At 46.4% G+C, this 24,527-nt stretch overlaps 1 protein-coding gene across 2 annotated transcripts in view; it reads left to right on the plus strand.

Annotated features, from left to right (window-relative positions):
* FANCD2 (FA complementation group D2) overlaps window positions 1-24,527 on the plus strand; it is a 171,667-nt gene that overhangs the window by 23,995 nt on the left and 123,145 nt on the right. Inside the window, exons 10-15 of one of the 2 annotated variants that reach the window (XM_077822553.1) lie at window positions 6,024-6,111; window positions 13,240-13,340; window positions 14,811-14,919; window positions 16,330-16,365; window positions 19,624-19,767; window positions 20,691-20,825. In XM_077822553.1, the coding sequence (XP_077678679.1) occupies window positions 6,024-6,111; window positions 13,240-13,340; window positions 14,811-14,919; window positions 16,330-16,365; window positions 19,624-19,767; window positions 20,691-20,825 (613 nt within the window). Of the gene's footprint in view, window positions 1-6,023; window positions 6,112-8,984; window positions 9,086-13,239; window positions 13,341-14,810; window positions 14,920-16,329; window positions 16,366-19,623; window positions 19,768-20,690; window positions 20,826-24,527 lie in introns of those variants that run through there. The other variant, XM_077822554.1, reaches the window with a different exon arrangement.

A 24,527-nucleotide genomic window follows, 5' to 3' on the forward strand; every position in this document is an offset into this window, starting at 1 on the left:
GAGTGATCAGGTAAGGTGAGCTATTACCAGCAGGAGAGCTGGGGTGGGGAGACCTTTTGTAGTGATAATCAAGATGGGCCATTTCCAGCAGTTAACAGGAACGTTCGAGGAGCAGTAGGGGGGGAATAAGCATGGGGAAATAGTTTTACTTTGTGTAATGACACATCCACTCCCAGTCTTTATTCAAGCCTAAATTAATTGTATCCAGTTTGCAAATTAATTCCAATTCAGCAGTCTCTCGTTGGAGTGTTTTTGAAGTTTTTTTGTTGGAGAATTGCCATTTTTAGGTCTGTAATCGAGTGACCAGAGAGACTGAAGTGTTCTCCAACTGGTTTTTGAATGTTATAATTCTTGACGTCTGATTTGTGTCCATTTATTCTTTTACGTAGAGATTGTCCAGTTTGACCAATGTACATGGCAGAGGGGCATTGCTGGCACATGATGGCATACATCACATTGGTAGATGTGCAGGTGAACGAGCCTCTGATAGTGTGGCCGATGTGATTAGGCCCTATAATGGTGTCCCCTGAATAGATATGTGGACACAGTTGGCAACGAATTTTGTTTCAAGGATAGGTTTCTGGGTTAGTGTTTTTGTTGTGTGGTGTGTGGTTGCTGGTGAGAATTTGCTTCAGGTTGTGGGGCTGTCTGTAGGCAAGGACTGGCCTGTCTCCCAAGATCCGTGAGAGTGAGGGATTGTCCTTCAGGATAGGTTGTAGATCCTTGATGATGCATTGGAGAGGTTTTAGTTGGGGGCTGAAGGTGATGGCTTCTGGCGTTCTGTTATTTTCTTTCTTGGGCCTGTCGTGTAGTAGGTGACTTCTGGGTACCCTTCTTGCTCTGTCAATCTGTTTCTTCACTTCAGCAGGAGGGTATTGTAGTTGTAAGAATGCTTGATAGAGATTTTGTAGGTGTTTGTCTCTGTCTGAGGGGTTGGAGCAAATGCAGTTGTATCGTAGAGCTTTGCTGTAGACGATGGATCGTGTGGTGTGGTCTGGTGTGGAGACATGTAGGTAGGAATAGCGGTCAGTAGGTTTCCGGTATAGGGTGGTGTTTATGTGACCATTGCATATTAGCACCGTAGTGTCCAGGAGGTGGATCTCTTGTGTGGACTGGTCCAGGCTGAGGTTGATGGTGGGATGGAAATCGTTGAAATCATGGTGGAATTCCTCAAGGGCTTCTTTTCCATGGGTCCAGATGATGAAGATGTCATCAATGTAGCGCAAGTAGAGTAGGGGCATAGGGGCATTAGGGGACGAGAGCTGAGGAAGCGTTGTTCTAAGTCAGCCATAAAAATGTTGGCATACTGTGAGGCCATACGGGTACCCATAGCAGTTCTGCTGATTTGAATTCTTCAACAAAAAAAATTCAGAAACAGACTCCAACGAGAGACTGCTGAATTGGAATTAATTTGCAAACTGGATACAGTTAACTTAGGCTTGAATAAAGGTTGGGAGTGGATGTGTCATTACACAAAGTAAAACTATTTCCCCATGTTTATTCCCCCCCCACCCACTGTTCCTCCCGTGTTCTTGTCAACTTCTGGAAATGGCCCACCTTGATTATCACTACAAAAGCCTCCCCAGCTCTCCTGCTGGTAATAGGTCACCTTATCTGATCACTCCTGTTACAATGTGTATGGTAACACCCATTGTTTCATGTTCTCTGTGTATATAAAATCTCCCCACTGTATTTTCCACTGAATGCATCCGATGAAGTGAGCTGTAGCTCACGAAAGCTTATGCTCAGATAAATTGGTTAGTCTCTAAGGTGCCACAAGTACTCCTTTTCTTTTTGCGGATACAGACTAACGCGGCTGCTACTCTGAAACAGTGCAGTAGCTGGCTCTCTGCTCAGGAACTCTTAGTTCAGCCTCGGTACCCATATGCTCTGGTGTCTCCCTGTCCCAGGTGGTCCATAGTTAATTCTGTGTCCTTGTTCTGTAGTGGCACTCCCCCACTCCCTCAGCCAGTCAGTTTCCGTAGAATAGCAGGAGGTTAGCGGTGGGGAAGAGCGAGGGGAAGGAGGAGAAAGGAAGGAGATTGGGGAAGGGGTTCTACCGAGTCCCATAACTGTGACTGAGAAACAATCACAGAGCAATTTAGGGCCATCAGCTCTAATGTGTGTTAAATACTGAACCATCCACAGAGAACAATGGACTGTCTACATCAATGTCTAATTGTGGGGGAGGGAAGGGGCTGGAGTTTCTCAGCTTGAGCTCACGGCAGAAGTGGTTAGAGACTATGGGTATGTCTCCACTAGAAATGTAAGTCGACCTGTATTAGATCAATTTACAGCCACTGTAGTAATTACAGTGTCCACACTGCCCTCCTTGGGTCAGTGGTGTGCATCCTCACCAGGAGCGCTTCCACTGACTTAGGGGCAGTAGACCCCTGTCTCTCAGCTCCACAGGCAGCTCCCTCCTGGGACCCTGGCTGCTCCACAGATTTCTGGACTCCCAGTGGGGGCTGTCTCTGTCTCCTCCCTCCCCCCAACCCCCATTCCCCACTGAGAGCGGAGAAAGTTGCCTGGGGCTTCCTGGCTCCCACATGGGAGCAGGGTCCATTCTTGCCCCAGCTCCCAGCCAGGAGAGGGGTCCAGCTGCCGCCAGCTCTCCAGGGGAGCTGGAGGCAGCTGGACTTTAGCTGCCTGGCTTTCTTGTCAATTTCATGGCAGGATGAAATTGACAAGACAACCAACAACCCATGTAAGTAAGGCAATGCAGTGTCTACACCAGGGGTCTCAAACTCAATTTACCTTAGGGCCAGTGTCAGTCCTCAAATCTTCCCAGCGGGCCAATAATGTCACTCATGCCTCCCAGAACCTGCCCCTCCAAACTCCCCCCCCACCGGCCTAAGGCTCTGGGTGAGAGTTTACCCTTCTAGGTCTGGGGTAGAGGATTGGGGTGCAGGCTCTGGGAGGGAGTTTGGTTGCAGAAGGGGAGAGAGATTGGGCTCTAAGATGTAGTTTGGGTGGGGGAGGGAGTCTGGAGGTGCAGGCTCTGGGGTGGAGTTTGGGTCCTGGGTGCAGGCTCTGGGCTGGGGCAGGGGGTGGGGGTGCAGGAGGAAGAGGGTGGAGTTGCAGGCTCTGGGAGGGAGTTTGGGGGCGGGAGGGGGTGTGTGGGAAAGGGGAGGGGGTGCAGGCTCTGGGAGGGGGTTTACGGTGTTTACCTGGGGCTCCAAGGCCTGGGGGCCTCTGTGTGCTGCTGCCCCTGGGCACCACACCCACAGCTTCCCATTGGCTGCAGGGGCGCTTCTGGTGGGGGCAGTGCGTGGAGGCACAGCCCTGCCCAAGGGCCGCAGGGAGGGGCTGGCAGCCACGTGGAGCAAGCGTGCAGGAAGCCGCTCAGCTCTGATGTGCTGCTGCTGGTGGGCGGGGCCCCGGGCCATTTTAAATCGCCCAGGAGACATGTGGGGGCGGGGGTAGAGTGGGAGGAAGGCCCAGGGACAGCAGGCGGGGCCAAGGGAGAGTCCTGGCCCCAGAATTGCTGGAGCCCCGTGGTCCACATTGGGAAGGTTCTTGGGCTGCAGATGGCCCGCGGGCTGGGACTTTGAGACCTGGTCTACACAGACATTGTGTTGCTCTAACTACACCAACATAAACCTTATGCCTCTCATGGAGGTGAAGTTATTATGTCGGTGGAGTGGAGTACTTTTATTGGCGGGAGCAAGGCTGTAGTGTACACACTGACACAATGATGTAAACTGCCTCAGGTCGACCTAACTGTGTAGTGTAGACCAGCCCTATATTTAAGAGGGGTGGCTCTCTGCGAAGGTGGGCTGGCCACCGCAACATGTAAGCAGAATGGGCTGGAGAGAGAGAAGGCAGGAGGGGCTCTGCCTAGACTGAAACACTGGCAAGACTCTGGACTCACAAAAGGTGTGAGATCAGATTAAGGGGAGGGTGTGTTTTAGGACATTGTTTGTTTTTAAAGATCTACAACACTCTATTGCTTTCTAAGAGTAAAGGGACTGTGGTTAAAAACTTCCTTTGCTAAATCTTTCCTGCCATCTTCTTGAAGGGGTTGAATTAGAAGCCAGTGTGCCAGTAATCAGGTGGAATTTAGGGAGTGCATGTCAAAGCAATTGCAGGGCTTGGGAGATCTGAGGCATTGGTTTTGGGGATGAGTGTGGTTGGATTGTCATCCCATGATCTAAGGAAGGGCTCAGACAAGAGTTATGTGCCTGGGAGTGTGCTCTAGAGACTCAGCGCCAGAAACAGTGACTAGACTCTACCCCAGCCCAGGGGGCTTAGAAGCACACGCTGCTCATGAGTGGGTCTCTTACAGGAGACTGGTGACTGTCCAGAAGAGAGCACTGGGACAGGTTGTACCAACAGTGGTAGTTAATGTGTTAGCTAAAACATGTTAAACATACACTTTTTTTCCTCGTAAAAACATGGCCTTAGACTTAAGTTTTTGTGGGCAGTGACTGTCTTTTACTCCGTATAGTGCCTAGCACAGTGGATACCTGGGGCCTCTAGGTGCTACTGTAATAGAAATAATTCATAATAAAATTAAATATCATGTAATAATGTGTATGTACAAGGTGGCAGAATTAAATTTGCCCAGGCAACTTTTGACTGCTTGGCTGAGTAACCTTAACATTCTTTTAGTGCTGGGTGGTTTTTTGTATGTACTTTCATACATATTTTTAAAAAGAAACTGAAAAAACAGAAATTCCATCTCATGGATCCATACTGACCCCTGCTTGGGTCATCAGCAGATTTTGAACCAAATACCTTTTGCTCCACAGCACAGATTTTTACTACTTGAACAAAAGGAATAGATGGTAACGGCCTAATACTGTTAACACTTATGTTGACCAGCCACCAGTGGGAACACAACATGCACTTTGCAAGTTGCACAGTATCTTACATAATTGTCTACAAGACAGCAGAGTAATGTTGGGATCAACATTTGTGAAATCTTTTCCTGGCTTTGGAGGGCAGTGAGTTTACTTGTTACAGACAGCACTGTTAATGACCTTGTGTCATCACACAGTGAAATATGGGCAATAATATTTGCCTGCCTCTTACTGTGTTTATTGAGCAAGTCCTCACACCCCTGTAACAGGCTATGAAATTCAAATCATTATTAACACCAGTCAGTGGAAGGTGGCTCCCTGCTCAGTGCACTTCCCCCCCCCAAGCCAAACGGAAAGATGCTGTTGTTGTGCTTGTGTCCTGTCAGGGACCACGTCTACACTACGGGGCCTATGCACAGCTGTGCATATCCTCACAGTGTAGAAACAGCCTGCACTGACAGAAGGGGCTTTTCTGTCTGTGTAGGAACACCACTTCCCCAAAGTGTTCTGTCGACCTAGCAGCATTTACACTGCGGGTTAAGTCAACTCCTATTTTGTTTAGGAGTGTGGATTTTTCATACCCATGAGCGATATAGCTATGTCAGCTTAGATTTTAAGTGTTGGCCAGGCCTGGTACTCTAACTCTGGGTCTGTGATGTAGGAGGCTGGGCCTGAGAGCATGACTGGGGCATGTGGAAGGTCAGTGGGACCAGAGCATGCTCAGTAACATGGAATGTTCAGAAATTTTAAGAACAAAGCCTCTAACAAATCTCTACTGAGCGTGGGCAAATGGGTGATTTTTAGAGCTTTATAATTTGGCCAAATCTGAGTGGATTTTTATAGGGGTGATAAAAGGCATCTCAATGACCCCAGGACCAGTCCTTGCCAAATTTCAAGTCCTTGCTCCATCTGAAAACTGAGGCTTATACTGGAAAGTGCTAGGCATTGCTTCCAGTCCTGCCCAAAATAACAATGAGAAATAGTAAACTTTATTCCTCTTCATGTCCACTTCAATTATAGTGATCCCAAATTCACTGTGTTCAGACAGAAGCAATCTTTTCCAGAGTAACCATTTTCTATAGTGCCTCTGGCATATATTTGTCATTGTTGCAGAGATTCTGGAGTGAGTGGAGAAACTGCTGACATTTTATAATTGCATAATTCCACTTTATAAAAAACTCTTATTTATTTGTCTGCAATCTTTTTCTTGTGTATCAGCCAGCTGTTAAAACGGGACACTCGCCTAACTGTTCCGATCCTGGATGCCCTTTCCAATTTGGATCTTGACGCAGGACTTTTGGCTGAGGTAAGAGATTCTCTACTAAACAGAAGCGTAAATATTAGAGCTGCTCTGATCGTTCCTAGTGTTGTGTTAAAACCCAGCTCCTTTGAGTCTTTCTGTGCCAGCCAAAATGGGAAAGGTGGCAGGAATGTTATTTGAATCTCTAAGCCTATTACATAAAATTGTTCTTGAGAGAAAGCAGTGAATTGAGGATGACTTGTATGAGATTTTCTGGCTATAATGCAGTGGTATGATCTCAGAGGATGTGCCATCCTAACCCCCTCAGTTAGCAACTGTTTAAGCCCTGAAACATAAAGGCTTATTTCCCTTATTGTTTTTACCCTGTCTATTGTAAATGGATGTTCTCATTAGGCATGTAAATTTCTAATCCTTTGAATCCTATTAAACTCTTGGCCTCAGTGATAATATTGTGATGGAGAATTGTTATTTTTTAAAAAAATATTCTATCTTAAATTTGTTGCCCTTCAATTTCATTGACTGTCCCCTTGATCTTGTATTATGAGAAATGGTAAATAGGTAAATGGTAAACTTACCATCTTCAGACCCATTCATTATTTTGTGTCGCTCTACAATGTCCCTTCTGAACTAAACACTGCCAGCCTTTTCAGGCTGTTTTCATATGGAAGTCGCTTCAGCTTCTGATAATTTCTTTTGCCCATCTCCAAAACCCTTGTTATCTCTGCTATTTAGTTTTTGATGTGTGGTGACCAGAATAGAATCCAGTATTCTAGGTGAGAGCATCCCATTGATTTATATAACATTCCATATTCTTCTTCAGCCCCTTCCTTTGCATCCAAAGATCAAGTTTGTTTTATTGACCATCACTGACATTGATCAGCAGTTTTCACTGAGCTGTTTACAAGAATTCTCAGGTGTCTTTTTTTGAGTGGCTCTAGTCAATTTAGAATCCAGAAACATATGAATATTCAGAATATCCCTTCCAATGTGTATTACTTTGCACTTGTCAGCACTGAATATCATTGGCAATCATGACAGGTTTCAGAGTAGCAGCCGTGTTAGTCTGTATCCGCAAAAAGAACAGCAGTACTTGTGGCACCTTAGAGACTAACAAATTTATTAGCGCATAAGCTTTTGTGGGCTACAGCCCACTTCATTGGATTTGGCAATTCATCGAATTGGCAATCATGTTGCCCATTCCCTTAGCTTGCCATGGTGGTGTTGCCCTACTCCCTGCAAAATTCCTCGCTATCTTTTCCAGCCTTGCCTATTCTAAATAATTTTTTTTATAGATTCCAAGGCCAGAGGGACTATAGTGATCATCTAATCTGACCTCCTGTATAACACAGGCCAGAGAACTCCAAAATATTTCCTAGAGTAGATCTTTTAGAAAATCATCCAATGTTGATTTAAAAATTGTCAGTGATGGTAAATCCTCCCCAACCATTGGGAATGATTTTTCATCATCTGCAAATGTTGCTACCTCATGGCTCACCACTTTTTTCTGGGGATCTTTATTAAATAACTCCAGTCTCGGTTCAGAACCACTGGTCACCTTTCCCCATTATGGAAATTCCACTGTGCATCTCAAGGTAAAAAGAGAGAAAGGTCTGTGTCATTGGGTGTATAGAACCCATGCTGGCCTGGTAACCAAGAAATTAAAGCAAGAACTCCCAATCAGCACTGATCCTCACAGCCGCTGCGGGAGAAAAAGAGCTGAGAAGCAGAGGGGTGGGGTGGCTGTCAGAGGAGCAAGCAGGTCAGAGAAAGAGGGTCCTGCCAACAAGCTGGCGAGAAGCCTCCCCAGAGTGACACAGCTCAAAGAATGGACGACTAGCGCCATGGGCCGCAGAAGCCTACGGAGCCAATGGAAGTAGGAAGGAGCTCAGAGTATTGTAGGAAAATTGTTAAGGACTGATTCTGCCTGCCTGAGTTAAGGGTCCTGGAATCTAGTGGACTGGGTGTGCCTGAGTTCCCCTACCAACCCGTTAACAGAGACTTAAAAGCCAAAGGGGGTTCCAGGCCCCTTGAGGAAAGGACCAGATAACCCCTGCCAACCATAAGGGGAAGCCCATACACCCCAGTGGGACAGAAATTAATGTCCTTGCATCCAGAAGGACTATAAAGACCCAGACAAGAAGGGCAGACTGACTGCCCTGTCGGTCTGACAAGACTGCGTAACGCCCTGTCTAACCAAAGGGTGGCACTAATGCACTGGGGCACCAGCTCAGGGTCTGTAAACAGGCTTGTGGGCTGCCTTTCAGAAATGCTGCTGCACATGGAGGCAAAGGAGCCAGAGAGGACAGTTTATATCTATATTGATGACCTCTGCTGCTTGTCTGACTTTGGCTGTTTAAAGGGACCCACTGTGGATCATGATTTCTTGGAAAGTGGCTTGGAGGAAGAGCTTTGAAATGGGAAAGAGCAGCCATTCTTCCTGTATATTAGCTGAGGGAGATTCAGTGACTCGGCACTGGGCTTAGTTTCTGTGTTTTTGTTTTGTCTTTTATTAATACTGAATGCTGCTGAAGAAGACACAAGTTCTGCAACCCCCTCTCAGAGTGAATCCCTGCTAATATAGCATCAGTCATGACTGTTGACTGGCCGTCATTATTATGAGGTGTTACCTCATTGTCAAGGCAACACCTGCAAGATAACTGTACAGCAGAGTGGAAATGTAGAATGGAGGTGAGATACAAAGGCTTCTCCCAGCCGGAGCCTATGTACGTGCTGAAATGGTACAATTCTCATGTTCAGGTTGCTTCTGAGCACAATGCCGGTTGTTTGTTTGAGTGTATTAAAGATTATTTTATTATTTACATGGCCCCAAAGGGGTGCTAGTGGTCTATAATAAACTTTACATTTCCCTGGCACCCCAGTCTTACAGATGACACAATATTGCTCTTCCCTTTAGGTGCGGCAGTCTGCTATGATCATTGTGCCTGCTGTAAAATTGGAAGATTTGCCTGTAGTAATCAAATTCATTCTACATAACATCAAAGCTGTGGATGCAGTAGAGGTACAGTATTTACTCTGTCACAGAGAGGAGACGTACAAATACGTATTCTTTAGGAACACAAGAATGGCCATGCTGGTATAAACCTGTGGGCAACGTAGTCCAGTGTCCAGCTTGGCAGAGATCAGTGCCTGATTCTTCAGGAGAAGCTGAAATACTCTAATAATACTCCATACTGCTAAGTACTAAACCCCATAAGGAATTTATTCCTGACCCCCATTGTTGATTCACTTATGCCCTGAAGTGTGAGGATTGAGAGCCCCTCCTGTGCTCTGGGTATTTTTCAAGCCCCTTTGTTATCATTTGTTTTTTAAAATATGTTTTGCAGAAAGTGACAGGAATTTTCTTTAAAGGACCTTTCCACAAAATTCATGTGTGGTGGACTTACCATCCTGCGCCCCTCTTTCTGTCTCTTTTGCAGCAGGCCCTTTAAATTTCCCTGGTCCAGCTTCAGCTAGGCTGGCTGCAAAAGTCTTTCAAAATAAAATTACCTCAAACACAAAACCTTGATGGCAACCCTCCCAGTGCTGTTCAGGAGGGTTGTTTCCCATCCCTCTTCCACAGCCTTGGAAAGGGACTGTGGGTCACCCCTTTCCCTCCTGGGGCTGATGGTCCCTGGCACACAGTTTGTCTCTATTTTTCCGTTTCACAGTGAGAACAGGGAACTTTTTGTGCTATCTCCCCCTCTTCCCCCCACCCTCCCACCCCCAATGGTTTTTGTCTCGATTGGTTAGATGATTGATTGGGAGAGGAGCCTTGCCCCACCCTACACTGCAAGGCTATTGGCTCTGGGCCCTTAAAGAAACAGTCATCTCTTCTCCCTGGGGCCATTTCCCCCATGTCTACCCCTGCTGTCCCCAGGATCATCATTTGGTTGAGACTGTTCGGAACGGGGTAACCTGAGCCCAATTCCCCTTTTCCTCAGAGGACCAGTGTGAGGGGTTGTCACTCCTGGGGTGCAGTCTGGGAGCCGCTGGAACTGCTGTGCTCCCTAACAATTCAGCTGGGATGGCCTCTCTCACACTGCTCTGCTGGTGACTCAGCCAGCCTCTCCAGGCCCTGTTACACCCAACATGACATCAGGTGGCACCACACACCCAACGGAGTTACCTTAGTGCTTTACATAAGCCACTCATGGACAAACAGAGGGCAACAGCCAACTTCCCAGCTCCCCAGCCTTGCACCCCTACTGGAGCATAAACACAGAATTATACTGTCTGGCTCTGCATAGGATCTGTACCATGCAAGCTTATTAATTAATTCGCTCCCCCCTCAATGTGGGAAAGATATCCAACAGCCTTTGTTTACCAAGCAGAGATTTTCCCATATACTTCACTCAAAATGCATTGGTTAAGATAAATCATAAAACAAATTTATTAACTACAGAAAGATAGATTTTTAGCAAACAGATCAAAGCAGATTACCTAGCAAATAAAAAAAAATGCAAGCTAAGCCTAATATACTAGATAGATGGGGTTTGAATTAGCAATTTCTCACCCTGACTGATGATACAAGCAGGCTTGCAGATTCTTAAGGCACAAGCTGCATCTGCCTTGCAGCTTGGGTTCTCCTCCCCCATTCCAAATCCTTTGTTTTCCAGAAAGAAAAGGAGTACTAGTGGCACCTTAGAGACTAACCAATTTATTTGAGCATAAGCTTTTGTGAGCTACAGCTCACTTCATCGGATGCATTCAGTGGAAAATACAGTGGGGAGATTTTATATGCACAGAGAACATGAAACAATGGGTGTTACCATACACACTGTAACAAGAGTAATCAGGTAAGGTGAGCTATTACCAGCAGGAGAGCTGGGGGGGGAGCCTTTTGTAGTGATAACCAAGGTGGGCCATTTCCAGCAGTTAACAGGAACGTCCAAGGAGCAGTCGGGGGGGAATAAGCATGGGGAAATAGTTTTACTTTGTGTAATGACACATCCACTCCCAGTCTCTATTCAAGCCTAAGTTAATTGTATCCAGTTTGCAAATTAATTCCAATTCAGCAGTCTCATTGGAGTCTGTTTTTGAAGTCTTTTTGTTGTAATATTGCGACCTTTAGGTCCGAAATTGAGTGACCAGAGAGATTGAAGTGTTCTCCGACTGGTTTATGAATGTTATAATTCTTAACATCTGATTTGTGTCCATTTATTCTTTTATGTAGAGACTGTCCAGTCTGACCAATGTACATGGCAGAGGAACATTGCTGGCACATGATGGCATATATCACATTAGTAGATGTGCAGGTGAACGAGCCTCTGATAGTGTGCCTTATGTGATTAGGCCCTATGATGGTGTCCGCTGAATAGATATGTGGACACAGTTGGCAACGGGCTTTGTTTCAAGGGTAGGTTCCTGGGTTAGTGTTTTTGTTGTGTGGTGTGTGGTTGCTGGTGAGAATTTGCTTCAGGTTGTGGGGCTGTCTGTAGGCAAGGACTGGCCTGTCTCCCAAGATCTGTGAGAGTGAGGGATTGTCCTTCAGGATAGGTTGTAGATCCTTGATGATGCATTGGAGAGGTTTTAGTTGGGGGCTGAAGGTGATGGCTTCTGGCGTTCTGTTATTTTCTTTCTTGGGCCTGTCGTGTAGTAGGTGACTTCTGGGTACCCTTCTTGCTCTGTCAATCTGTTTCTTCACTTCAGCAGGAGGGTATTGTAGTTGTAAGAATGCTTGATAGAGATTTTGTAGGTGTTTGTCTCTGTCTGAGGAGTTGGAGCAAATGCAGTTGTATCGTAGAGCTTTGCTGTAGACGATGGATCGTGTGGTGTGGTCTGGTGTGGAGGCATGTAGGTAGGAATAGCGGTCAGTAGGTTTCCGGTATAGGGTGGTGTTTATGTGACCATTGCTTATTAGCACCGTAGTGTCCAGGAGGTGGATCTCTTGTGTGGACTGGTCCAGGCTGAGGTTGATGGTGGGATGGAAATTGTTGAAATCATGGTGGAATTCCTCAAGGGCTTCTTTTCCATGGGTCCAGATGATGAAGATGTCATCAATGTAGCGCAAGTAGAGTAGGGGCATTAGGGGACGAGAGCTGAGGAAGCGTTGTTCTAAGTCAGCCATAAAAATGTTGGCATACTGTGGGGCCATGCGGGTACCCATAGCAGTGCCACTGATTTGAAGGTATACATTGTCCCCAAATGTGAAATAGTTATGGGTGAGGACAAAGTCACAAAGTTCAGCCACCAGGTTTGCCGTGACATTATCGGGGATACTGTTCCTGACTGTCTCCTTACAGTGCGTATGATAACACCCATTTTTTCATGTTCTGTGTGTATATAAATCTCCTCACTATATTTTCCACTGAATGCATCTGATGAAGTGAGCTGTAGCTCACAAAAGCTTATGCTCAAATAAATTGGTTAATCTCTAAGGTGCCACTAGTACTCCTTTTCTTTTTGCGAGTATAGTCTAACACGGCTGCTACTCTGAAACCTTGTTTTCCAGAGTTTCTTTCAGGAGTTGAGTTGTGGGGGAGTGAAGACAAATCATGATGTCACTCCCCACCTTATATATTCTTTCCATATGGTGGGAACCCTTTATTTCAAGCTAAGTTCCCAGCTCAGTTTGTTGAAAAATTTAGGAATTTAGTGTCACGTGGTCTGGTCACATGACCTTGCATCGCCTTGCTGAGCCATAGCAGCGTTATTCATAGGCTGTCTGAAGCCTTCCCAGGAAGGCTCACCAGGTGGGGGCTAAGCTTCTTCTAAGGCCTATTGTTTCCCTTAATGGCCCATTACCTTGAATAGGCCCTTCACAATCAGCTGTCTAAACTGGAAGCATCTTGCCTAGTGGGTGTCACCCAGGTGTAACCATATGTGAAATACAGATACATAGTCAATATTCATAACTCCAGATACAAAAATGATATATGCATACAAATAGGATAATCATATTCAGCAAATTATAACTTTTCCAAAGACACCCCACATGACACATCTTGTAGAAAATGCATCATATAATTATGTCATAATCATACCACAATAATGAATATGGGGTACAGCGTCACAATCAGCGTATCTCGCTACGGTCTGTAATATTGTCTCTGGGGATTCTACATAATTGTCTTTATTTTTCTTTCACCTTTCTCTATCCCTCAAATCTATCCATTGATATGACAAATGCTCTAACAAATGTGCCTGTCTGTTATAAATGACTGTACTCTGCAGGTGATTTCTGCCCTTCGCAAGAACTTGGATCTGTCGTCATGTATTTTACCTCTGCAGATACTGTCTTCCCAGAGCAAGCTCAAAAGCCAGCCACAAACGAGGTATTTGCATTGTATCTGCATGATTCTGCTTGGTTTCTGCATGGGAACGATGGGACAAAAGGACTTCGATTCTATTTTCTGAGGCTTCTCAGTTGGGTTTAGTTACATACACTAGCGTCATTTGGCCAGGTTGCTATCTCTGCTGGCATCCTCAGTGCTTTAGCCAAGTGTCCCTTCCAGCCAGCATCACTACAACCACATCCCTGTGTCTGCTCCCTATCCTGTCCAGAAGGCACCCTCCACTGTCCCACTGCAGCGTCTCTTCCAGCCAGCACCGCACCCTTGCCGTTGTGCTGGCACATCCATTCTGGCTTGTGCTGCTGTGATTTCATCCTCCATCACCCTGGCTGGCATTTGCACCCAGGACTAGCCTTGGCTGGGATGATTTAGTTGGTGTTGGTCCTGCTTTGAGCAGGGGATTGGACTAGATCGGGGGTCTCAAACTCAATTTACCTTAGGGCCAGTGCCAGTCCTCAAATCCTCCCAGCAGGCCAGTAATGTTACTCATGTTGCCCAGAACCTGCCCCCCAAAAAAACTCCCCCCCCACCTGCTAAGGCTCTGGGAGGGAGTTTGGGTGGGGAAGGAGGTCTGGGGTAGGGGATTGGGGTGCAGGCTCTGGGAGGGAGTTTGGGTGGGGGAGGGGGTCTGAGGTGCAGACTCTGGGATGGAGTTTGGCTGCTGGGTGCAAGCGGTGGGGTTGTAGGCTCTGGGAGGGAGGAGCACGGCGGGAGAGGGTGTTGGGGGAGGGGATGTGGGGGGATGGGGTGGGGCTGCAGGCTCGGGGAGGGGGTCGGGGGTGCGGTGCTTACCTGGGGCTCCAAGACGGGGCAGGTCAGGGGGCCTCCGTGTGCTGCTGCCCCCAGGCACCGCCTCTGCAGCTTCCCATTGGCCGCAGGGGCGCTTGGGGTGGGGGGCAGCGCGCGGAGGCACAGCCCTGTCTCAGGGCCACAGGGAGGGGCTGGCAGACATGTGGAGCGAACAGGCAGACGCCATTCAGCTCCGCTGTGCTGCCGGGGCCCCGGGCCATTGTAAATTGCCTGAGCAGGGGAGCGCCCAGGGGCGGCAGGTGGGGGCAAGGGAGAGCCCCGGCCCCAAAACTGCTGGAGCCCCACGGGCCACACTGGGGAGGTTCATGGGCCACAGATGGGCCGTGAGTTTGAGGCTCTTGGACTAGATGACCTGAGGTCTCTTCCAACCCTAATATTCTATGGTTCACTGCCACCTCATTCCTGTCCCTCTGCCACCACATGGTCCCTGGCTGGTACTGCTGCTGCTGCACGCATCTCTTCCTACCTGTCCTGCCTTCACTGTGATTCTAGACAGCATTGCTTTCACTCCGTCCCTGCCATCGCCTCCCTTCTAGCAGGCGGTGCTGCAGCTGCTCCTCTTAGTGCTGAGTTGACCTGTACCTGTTATGACAAGACTCACGTAACAGATGAGCAATTCTGTTCCTCTCTGGTTGTTTGCAGTTCCTCCACAAGCCAAGTGAGCAGCAGCCAGAACTGTGTCAAGCTCCTCTTTGATGTGATAAAGTTGGCTGTGAGATTTCAGAAAGGCATTTCTGAAGCTTGGATTAAGGTCAGATTGTGCTCTCCAGGGTTTCTCTGATTTGTAATGTAATTAGAACATTAACTGTAGATTTCCTCACTTGCAAATATAGTTTCACAAAACTATCTAGCGTTACACTTTTATCCCTGAAAGTACTGATACTATCCTTTTTCTGTGGTATTGATGCTTTGCACTTTTCAGCTGCAAATCTCAAAGTGCTCTCAAGACTGTGGGTAAGCAGTACAAGCCTCGTTCTACACAGCGAGGACCTGAGGCACAGGTGAAGCCCAAGAGTGTATTTTAAAATGAGCACTTTTTTGTAAATTTGTGCTTTAGCTTATCTGGGCCTCAGTCTCCTCATCTGTGAAGTGGGGGGTAATGATAATGCTGTTCTTCATAAGGATTAGCTTGGTAATTGACGTTTGTAATGTGCTATTGAAATGTCCAGCAGGGACTGCTCCTGTAGAGGGCTTAAAGTTAAATTTTTAATGATGGGCTGGGGTATAAACTATGAGGCTGGACTCGGTTTCTTGTTCCCAATTCTTAGTTTATTATTCAGGATTTCAGTTCCTTTGTCAAAGGCTGAAGTTGTTTAAGAGTATCCTCAATCAAACTGTAAATTTGCACATTTATTCATGTGGGAGGATGTAGGAGTGGAGGGAAAGAGCAGATCTTAAAAGAATAACTGGATGAAGTCAGGCATCCTGTGATGTAAGGTGTTCAGATGCAAGTGGAGATTCTCCTCAGGATCTGTGCAAGAATGAGGGAAAAACTGAGGAATCATTGAAGAAATTTGAGGAAAATATACCGTGCTGCAAATTTTACATGGCATGGTGGCTAGAATTTTATTTTATTTTTTTAAGGGAATTGTTCTGTTCCTCAATGAAGACATTATTGTTGCTCTGGAAAAATTTCATACGGGGAGGTGAGGGAGGGGGAGCTACCTTTTAATGAGAGCTCTAGGAACTGCCTCCAGACTCTGCAGTATTTAATGCAATCCAGGATCCTGGATTGATGGGTTTGCAGAGAAGAGAAACTGACAATATTTCTTTTGGTATCTGCCTGGCCACTCTGGTCATTTCCAGTGTATAGGATGTGTGGGTTTTGAAGTCCGTTATCACTGTACGCTATTCATAGAATCATAGGACTGGAAGGGACCTCAAGAGGTCATCTAGTCCAGTCTCCTGCACTCATGGCAGGACTAGGTATTATCTAGACCATCCCTGACAGGTGTTTGTCTAACCTGCTCTTAAAAAACTCCAATGGTGGAGATTCCACAACCTCCCTAGGCAATTTATTCCAGCGCTTAACCACCCTGATAGTTAGGAATGTCCAACCTAAACCTCCCTTGCTGCAGTTGAAGCCTATTGCTTCTTGTCCTATCCACAGAAGTTAAGAAGAACGATATTGTAACTATTTGTTTATTTCTTTCCTCCTTAGGCTATTGAGAATACTGTTTCTGTGTCTGACCATAAGGTAATGCCTCTCTTGACTCTTCCTGTGCTGTAGCTGTTCTGTGTTATGAGCGTCTGTCTTGGACACACACTAGCAAGGGCACTTGCTTCCTCCACAGCAACAGGATTGGAGGTTTTGCTATGGAGATCAGGAACTGCCATTGATCAAGAGATCTTTTGGGTCTCCATGCATTTGTTCTCTCCATGTTTTTAACTGGGTTTGCTCTGAATTGTATTTACACCTGAACATTCTTAATAACAAATGCATCCAGCCCAGTCTGAAAGTCATGTGAGAGACGGTTCCTCTGAATCCACCTCCCTCCTCGACCTGTGGTACTAGAGTCTGACCAGTCAGTTAAGTGACTTATTGAGCCCCGAACTTTCTCTGTAGATCTGATAAAAAATGTACGGTTCTTTTTAGTCTTTATTTTCCTTTGTGTTCTGCAGCCCAGCATCTTCCCCCAATTCTGGACATCTCAGCTGCTCTTGACTCTCTGCAGCACACAGACGTGGATGAGCATTTTGGCGCCACACGCTCTGGTCACGCCCCCTCCCCCCGTGTCCCCACTTGCTGCCAGATTCTCTATCTCTGTGGCAGTGGCTGTTCCTTTTGCTCCTGCCCTTACTCCTTCTATTTTAACATTTCTGCCTTGTTCTTTGGGCAGTGGGGAGCAGGGTTCTCCCTCCCTGAGCCTTCACTGCAAAGTTTCCCCACTGGCTCCTCTGCCCCTTACAGGCATGGCCAAGCAGCAAAGAGAGCACTGAGTCAAATCCAAGCAGTGCTTGGTTTGTGAGGCAGCCTTCCCAGGCTCAGCAGACGATGAGTTGTGCCCAACCTGCACCCAGCCTTCTGTCCCTAATTTTGTTAGGTCCGAGGGCTACGAGTCAGAGAGGCAAGTGGAGTTCCTACCAATGTTCCCTCTAATTTTTTCTATCCATGTGCAGAATGAATTTTGTTATCTGCACCAAATTATCGAGAAAATGTGTGGATGTGCTCCACCAGGAAGTAGAAACAAAAAACCTAGATATAATATATATTTTAAAAAATTTACCATAGGAATAATTACTTCAGCCAGGACAGGTTAGGCATTTTAAATTTAAGTGTAAGAGAGAAATGAAAATGATGAAATGCATAGACCAGTCAAAAAACTCAAAAACAGCACTTTGAAAGAATAAAATTACAGAGAATATATGTGCATTGCAGGAATAATCAAGAAGTAACAATAACAACAATAATTCAAGTATGTGTTGGGAGGTGTCTGTGAAAGACAGAGTGTGTGTGTGTGTGTGAGAGAGAGAGAGAGAGAGAGAGAGAGAGAGACACATGCGCACACACAGAGGCACACAGTCGGCCTTTCATTTATCCATTAAGACTTGTTCTTAGTAGCTGTCATGTCCGCGAGGAGGGAGTGTCGGAGCTGGCAGCCTTATCCATACATGAGTCTTACTGGGTATTCCATGAGGTCAGGCTGGGGCTCGGGACACCAGCATCCTTTCTTGTTAAGGTAAATTCCTCCTTCCACATTTCCCAAGAGGCTGTGCTTCCTTGGTTCTGTCTAAAACCACAACATCCATATGAACGAGTAGCCTCCTCCAGGATGCCTCCTCGTTCCCTCAGGGCAGCTTAGCAAATGGCCCCTCACCTCACTCTATGAGCTTATCATGTAGTCCCTAACCATAGTTTATTAACAAAACGAAGTGCAAAAATCTATATCTCCAAAGTCCTGAAACACAGTCCATGTCACCCCAGTGTATGTAGATTTTAAAACCCAGCTTTGTTGTCACTGGACTCTTGTCAGTCCTCCTCTGCCCCTCTGCCAGGACGGTCACCCCAGCTCTTACTTCTGGGGTTCCACCCTGCTCTTCCCAGACTCTCTGCTGGGAGCATCCGTCATTCTCCCTGGCCCTCTCATGACTCCTCCAAGGACCAGCTTTTTGGTGAGGAAATGTATGCATTCCCCTTCTTTCCCTCTCTTCACCCCTCTCTGGCCCTTGACTCCAGCTCTCTAGCTTAGAGCCAGCAGGTATCTCCCTCTGCTCCTTCTGCTCTCTGGCCCTCTCCTCTTTGGCTTGGGGACACCAGCCAGCAAACCTCTCTTGCTGCTCTCCTGCCTTCAGCCCTCTCCCAGGAACCACCTTCCCTCTCTGGCAGCTCTCCTCTTCTGCTCTTCCTGACTGAACCAGTCTGCCTTGCTTCACCAGGTCTCTTTCTCACCAGGCCTCTTATAGCCTCCAGGTGCTGCCCTCTTAATTGGCCCCACTGGGGGCTCCTGGACTGGAACAAGAGATCTCAGTTTGGTTTCATTTAATGGGCAAGCTACTCTGTTACAATCCAACTGAAAAGACGTGGTGCACGTTAGATGTTGGAAGAGCATTGAAAATCTCTCTCAAACATACAGAATCCACAGAATTGGGCTCTCTATTTGTGTCCTTCCACCCAAAATGCCAGGGACTCAGAGCTTCCAATTCCTTCATTGATAGATGGATTAGACTATGTATTGTGGAAGCCTATAAATCATTAGAGGTTCCTGTCCCAGAAGGGATTAAGGTACACTCCACGAGATCCTTAGCAACCTCATGGGTGGAATGACCAAGTGGGTTCAGTTCAGAAATTTGCAAAGTGGCCCTTGGTCTACAGCTAACATCTATGTTAAGCACTACAGCATGGACCTTCTGTCTTCTGCGTGACGCCTCTTTTGGCAGGATGGTGCTGCAGGCTTTCGAGAAAGCTCACAAAAAGGCAGGTACTTCTTTCCTCTTGAAGTTTTGTTTCATAACCCTCCCTACATCTGTTCACTGCTTGTTACTTCCCAAACATCCAGAATCGTGGGAGATGCAGGGCTGCAGAATGGAAGATTTCTTGATGATGATTTCCTTTCTGCTAGCAGGGTCTCCCACAATTCTACCCACCCTGAATGTTTCATGAGTCAAAGATAAGATGTTAAGTGGAATCGTTACAATGAGACAGTGCCTGTCTACGACTTAAAAGCATTCCTTGATCTAATGTACATAGTTATTTCATTATCTCTGGAATATTTGTTAACAATATTATGCAACTGTTAGAGCTCGGGACTAACTCATTTGGCACCAAGGGGGAGCAGAAGGAGCAGGGCCTGATTGTGTGGCACCAAAATGCTGATCTGCCTCCCATGAGCTGCAGAGAGAGGAGAGCAGCCGAGAACTGTGGGACACACTGCTAGCAGAAAGGAAATATCGGTAAGAAATTTTCTGTTCCACTGCATAATGGATATATGATTAGTGATTATTTTCTCTGTGAAAGGTTCTGGACCTGATCGTTCTGCTGCTAATCCATACTACAAACACCAAGAGCAGGAAGCAAATTGAGAGAGTGCTGAGGAACAAGATTCCACTGGGCTGTGTGCCAGAGCAGCTGCTACAGAGCGCCTTCCGAAATCACTCACTGGTGAGTACTGCTGCTACTTTAAGATTCTGCACACTGGGAGCATGCCCCTTTCCACCTCCTGGGATATGGCAGATTGTTTCTAACCCAGTAAAGAGCTGAATCACAAAGACCCACTTGCAGAGCTTGTCTCGTGGGCCTTGTCGACCTTCCTGTGACTTCCCAAAATTTGCTGGAGAAGAACTGCCCTCCTCTGCCCTGCAGCATAGGGTAGGTTTCTGGTTCTGCAGATCTTAGGAAGCCCTTTTGCCCTCTGTCTCCCCACCACAAGTGTCCCCCTCCTCCAAGGCCTGACATGCTGCTCTGCCTCACATTTTTCTTAGACTTTACATTTTTAAACCCATACCTTCTTGCAAGTATAAAATGGTCTGCATTTAGACATGTACGTGTGTCAAGTCCCATTTTACACTGGTGCATCATGTCTGCATGAAGAGTTTGCATCATAGAATCATAGAATATCAGGGTTTGAAGGGACCTCAGGAGGTCATCTAGTCCAACCCCCTGCTCAAAGCATGACCAATCCCCAATTTTTCCCCATGACCCCTAAATGGCCCCCTCAGGGATTGAAGTCACAACCCTGGGTTTAACAGGCCAATGCTCAAACCACTGAGATATCCCTCCCCCAAGAGTGCAGCTGTACTCTGTTGCTGAAAAAAAGCTTTTGTGTGGATAAGTTTTCATTGTTTTGAAAGCAAAACAGGCCTATAGAGAGCACAAATCTAAGTGGGAATCTGTTATGGCGTCAGCCTGTATCTAGGAGGTGGAAGAGTCAGAGGCCAGGGAATCACATGCTAAACTAACTATGGATCTTGAGAATAAAGAGCAGTGCTCCTCAAGTTGGAACTCATAAAATGAGGGATGGAAGCTTTGAAAGCAAATAGTAATGATGGGAATCTTATGTCTCTGTCATGATGTCTGTCTTTCAGGTTATCAAAGACTTCTTCCCATCAATCCTGTCACTGGCTCAGACCTTTCTGCACTCTGCTGATCCATGTGTCGTCTCCTTTGGCAGCTGCATGTACAAGCAAGCATTTTCAGCCTTTGACTCTTACTGTCAGCAGGTATATTTTGAAATATATAATAGCATATACTTTTACTCTGTTAAACACGAGTTCTGACAGGACTGCAGACCAAAGTAAGAACGTCAAAAAAACCTGGAGATCAATGAATCCTCTACATAGGAGTTACAGATATTTCCACCTTGTTTTGTACAATATCTTTCACTCAAACTGCTTCTGAAAATGTTATATAAACTCAATAATGTAGATACAAAGTTAAATAATAAATGGAGAAACAAGTTGAGGTGTGAGTAGGGGAGAACATCCATGCTTTCAAAAACAACGAGTCCGGTGGCACCTTAAAGACTAACAGATTTATTTGGGCATAAGTTTTTCGTTGGTAAAAAACCACTTCTTCAGATGCATGGAGTGAAAATTACAGATGCAGGCATTATATACTGACACATGAAGAGAAGGGACTTACCTCACAAGTGGAAAACCAGTGTTGACAGGGACATGTTGATCAGGGCGGATGTAGTCCACTCCCAATAATTGATGAGGAGGTGTCAATTCCAGGAGAGGCAAAATTGCTTTTGTAATGAGCCAGCCACTCCCAGTCCCTATTCAAGCCCAAATTAATGGTGTTAAATTTGCAAATGAATTTTAGTTCTGCAGCTTCTTTTTGAAGTCTGTTTCTGAAGTTTTTTTGTTCAGGTATAGCTACTTTTAAATCTGTTATAGAATTTCCAAGAAGATTGAAGTGTTCTCCTACTGGCTTTCAGTTTATATGAACTGGGATGGTGAGTCAGGAAGCTGTTTACGGTGGCAGGAGCTGGAAAGAAAATGACTGTCAGCAGTAGTGCCAGACTTTAAGGAGTAACATGGAGGAGACCAGCGCTAAATTAAGTAGAGTGAGCAGACAGAGAAGCTGATAGAGAAAAAGTCCAGGAAAGCAACTGGAAACCCATGGAGGGTTTGTGAATCAAGAAAGTCAATTTTGAACTGTATCTGGTACAGTAACTCCTCGCTTAACGTTGTAGTTATGTTCCTGGAAAATGGAACTTTAAGCAAAACGATGTTAAGCGAATCCAATTTCCCCATAAGAATTAATGTAAATAGGGGGGGTTAGGTTCCACGGAAATTTTTTTCACCAGACAAAAAACATCTATCTAATCTATCTATCCACACAGTATAAGTTTTAAACAATTTAATACCGTACACAGCAATGATGAACTAGCACTCGGCTGAGCCCTCAAGGGTTAACACATTGTTGTGAATGTAGCCTCACACTCTACAAGGCAGCACGAATGGAGGGAGGGGAGACAGCATGGCACACAGAGACAGAGACACACACCCTGTGTCGGGGGGAGAGAGAGAGAGAGGTGCGCATTGCCCCTTTAAGTATGCTGACATCACTCTAAATACATTGCCTTTTTAAGTCTATCAGGAAGTTGAGACAGCAGCTGTGACCAGCAAGCTCTCTCCGTCCGGAGCCCTGTCGAGTCCCCATCCTGCTCTGTATGGAGAGGGGATAAGTGGGGAGCAAGAGCAGGGGGGAAGGGGGACACCGTGACATTAACCCCCCTCTTCCCCACCCTGCACAGCAAGCAGGAGGCTCCTGGGAGCCGCTCCAAGGCAGAGGGCAGGAGCAGCACATGGCAGTCGGGGGAGGGACAAGTGAACTGCCAGCAATTGATAGCCTGCTGGGCGGCTGCCGCACAGGGAACTTAGGGGAGCAGGGAGCTGATATGGGGGCTGCCGGTCCGCCCTGGTTCCAAGCCCCCACCAGCTAGCTGCAATGGGCTGCTCTTCCTGCAAGCAGTGGACAAAGCAGGCAGCTGCCAAGAAACGTTATAAGGAAGCATTGCGCAACTTTAAACGAGCATGTTCCCAACGTTAACTGGGACGACTTTAAGTGAGGAGTTACTGTATTGTTAAGGGCTGAAGGCTGGAATGTCATTGCCTTAGTAATGCTATTCGGTCTGCCCAGTGCTTCTGTCCTTGGAACTCCAATTTTATCAGTACTAACAGCAGATAAGACAGCCTGCTAATTCAGCAGACCTTTACTCATAAATAGAGATCACAGGCCCTGTGCAGTGACAAAGGCCCTTGGCCAGGTTTATTGCTCTCAAGGCACAGTCCTAGTGCCCTGGCTCTACAGGTACATTAACACATGAGTGCCCAGAGGCAAGGAGTAGCTCAGTCAGTAGCAGGAATCTCTGCTGTCCCCTAGGCCACACAAAGAGTTAAGGTGAGATATCCTGACATTTATAGACTGAGGGTATGTCTACACTACCTGCCGGATCGGCTGGTAGTGATCCATCGATCAGGGATCGATTTATCACATCTAGTGTAGACACAATATATTGATCCCCGATTGCTCTGCCATCGACTCCTGTACTCTACCACGGCGAGAGGCGGAAGCGGAGTCGATGGGGGAGCGGCAGCAGTCGACTCCGCGCCGTGAGGACGTGAGGTAAGTCTACTTAAGATATGTCGACTTCAGCTATGCTATTCTCGTAGCTGAAGTTGTGTATCTTAGGTCAATCTCCCCCCCTCTCCCCAACCCCCGAGTGTAGACCAGGCCTGAGATAAACAACTTAAACACCACCTTATGTGTTTTATGACATCTGTTTATTACCTCCCCTTGTTCCTGATATCTCGGACAAAACATCCCTATTCATTATTTTGTCAAACCATCTTATCTTGTAGTAGATTGGGATGTATCTGTACTAGCTGGAATATATTTAGTGCCTAGTACACTTGCAACAACTTTGCTAAGTTCATGTACTGGGCAGTGAACTTCTTTAATCCATGGCCTGGCTTTGGTTCACAGCCTCTGGTTCAGGCCTTAGATCTTGCACCAGGCCCAGTGTTCCAGGCTCTCTCTCTTTTCTTCTTCTACTACTACTACTACTACTACTACTTCTGGAAATGACTGAGAAGTCAGTGAAGCTGTGTGAGATTGGAGGTGATCTTCTTTCACTTGATGAGGCAGGGAGAAGCATTCTACATGTACCAGAACCTGGAAAGATGAGACCTGGGAAGAGTGTGGATCAGGAAGACACAGCAGTGCAAGCATGAATGCAGAAGGGAAACACACAATTACATACAGAGCCAAAGGCTTTTGGAAAACTGGAAATCAGGCTAAAGGATAAGAGCAAGATTGGGGACATTGGATGTAGTCTGAACTTAGAAGGGAATTAGAAGAGATGCAGTTGAATTTCAAGATGACTTTCTGGTTTTGAAACGTTTCTTTATGTGAATGAATCTGAGACAAAGCTACAGATTTTCTTGTTCAAGACTGGCAGAAATACAGGTGTCAAAAGAAATGTACAGCTGAGTACTGCAAAGGACAGGTTAAGATGAACAAAAGAGAAAGCAGATATGAAATCAGAGGGCTAAGAACTGAACTCTGTGGGTAGTACTGAGGAGGATGAATTAGTTACTATTTGTATAGTACTTTGAAGATAAAAATTGTTCTATAGAGGACATGCCAACCAAGTATTCTTGTGATGGGGCCACTTGGGACACAGATAGAGCATCTGGATAGGGATGAGTAGGACCATGGCAGACGGGAATCATATGTGGAGGGTTCCCCCCCCCAGATGCAACCTGGAACTGGGGTACCACTGAGCCCCCTGACCCACCAGCCTGGGCTCCCTCTCACACTGTACAGCTGTAACAAGCTGAAAAGCCCTCCAGCCTGCACTTTCACCAGTATACATACAGGTAGAGGCACACACAGTTACAAGCAGGCTCTCT

Source organism: Eretmochelys imbricata, chromosome 7 (assembly GCF_965152235.1).
Source record: "Eretmochelys imbricata isolate rEreImb1 chromosome 7, rEreImb1.hap1, whole genome shotgun sequence".
NCBI classification, from domain to species: Eukaryota; Metazoa; Chordata; order Testudines; family Cheloniidae; genus Eretmochelys; species Eretmochelys imbricata.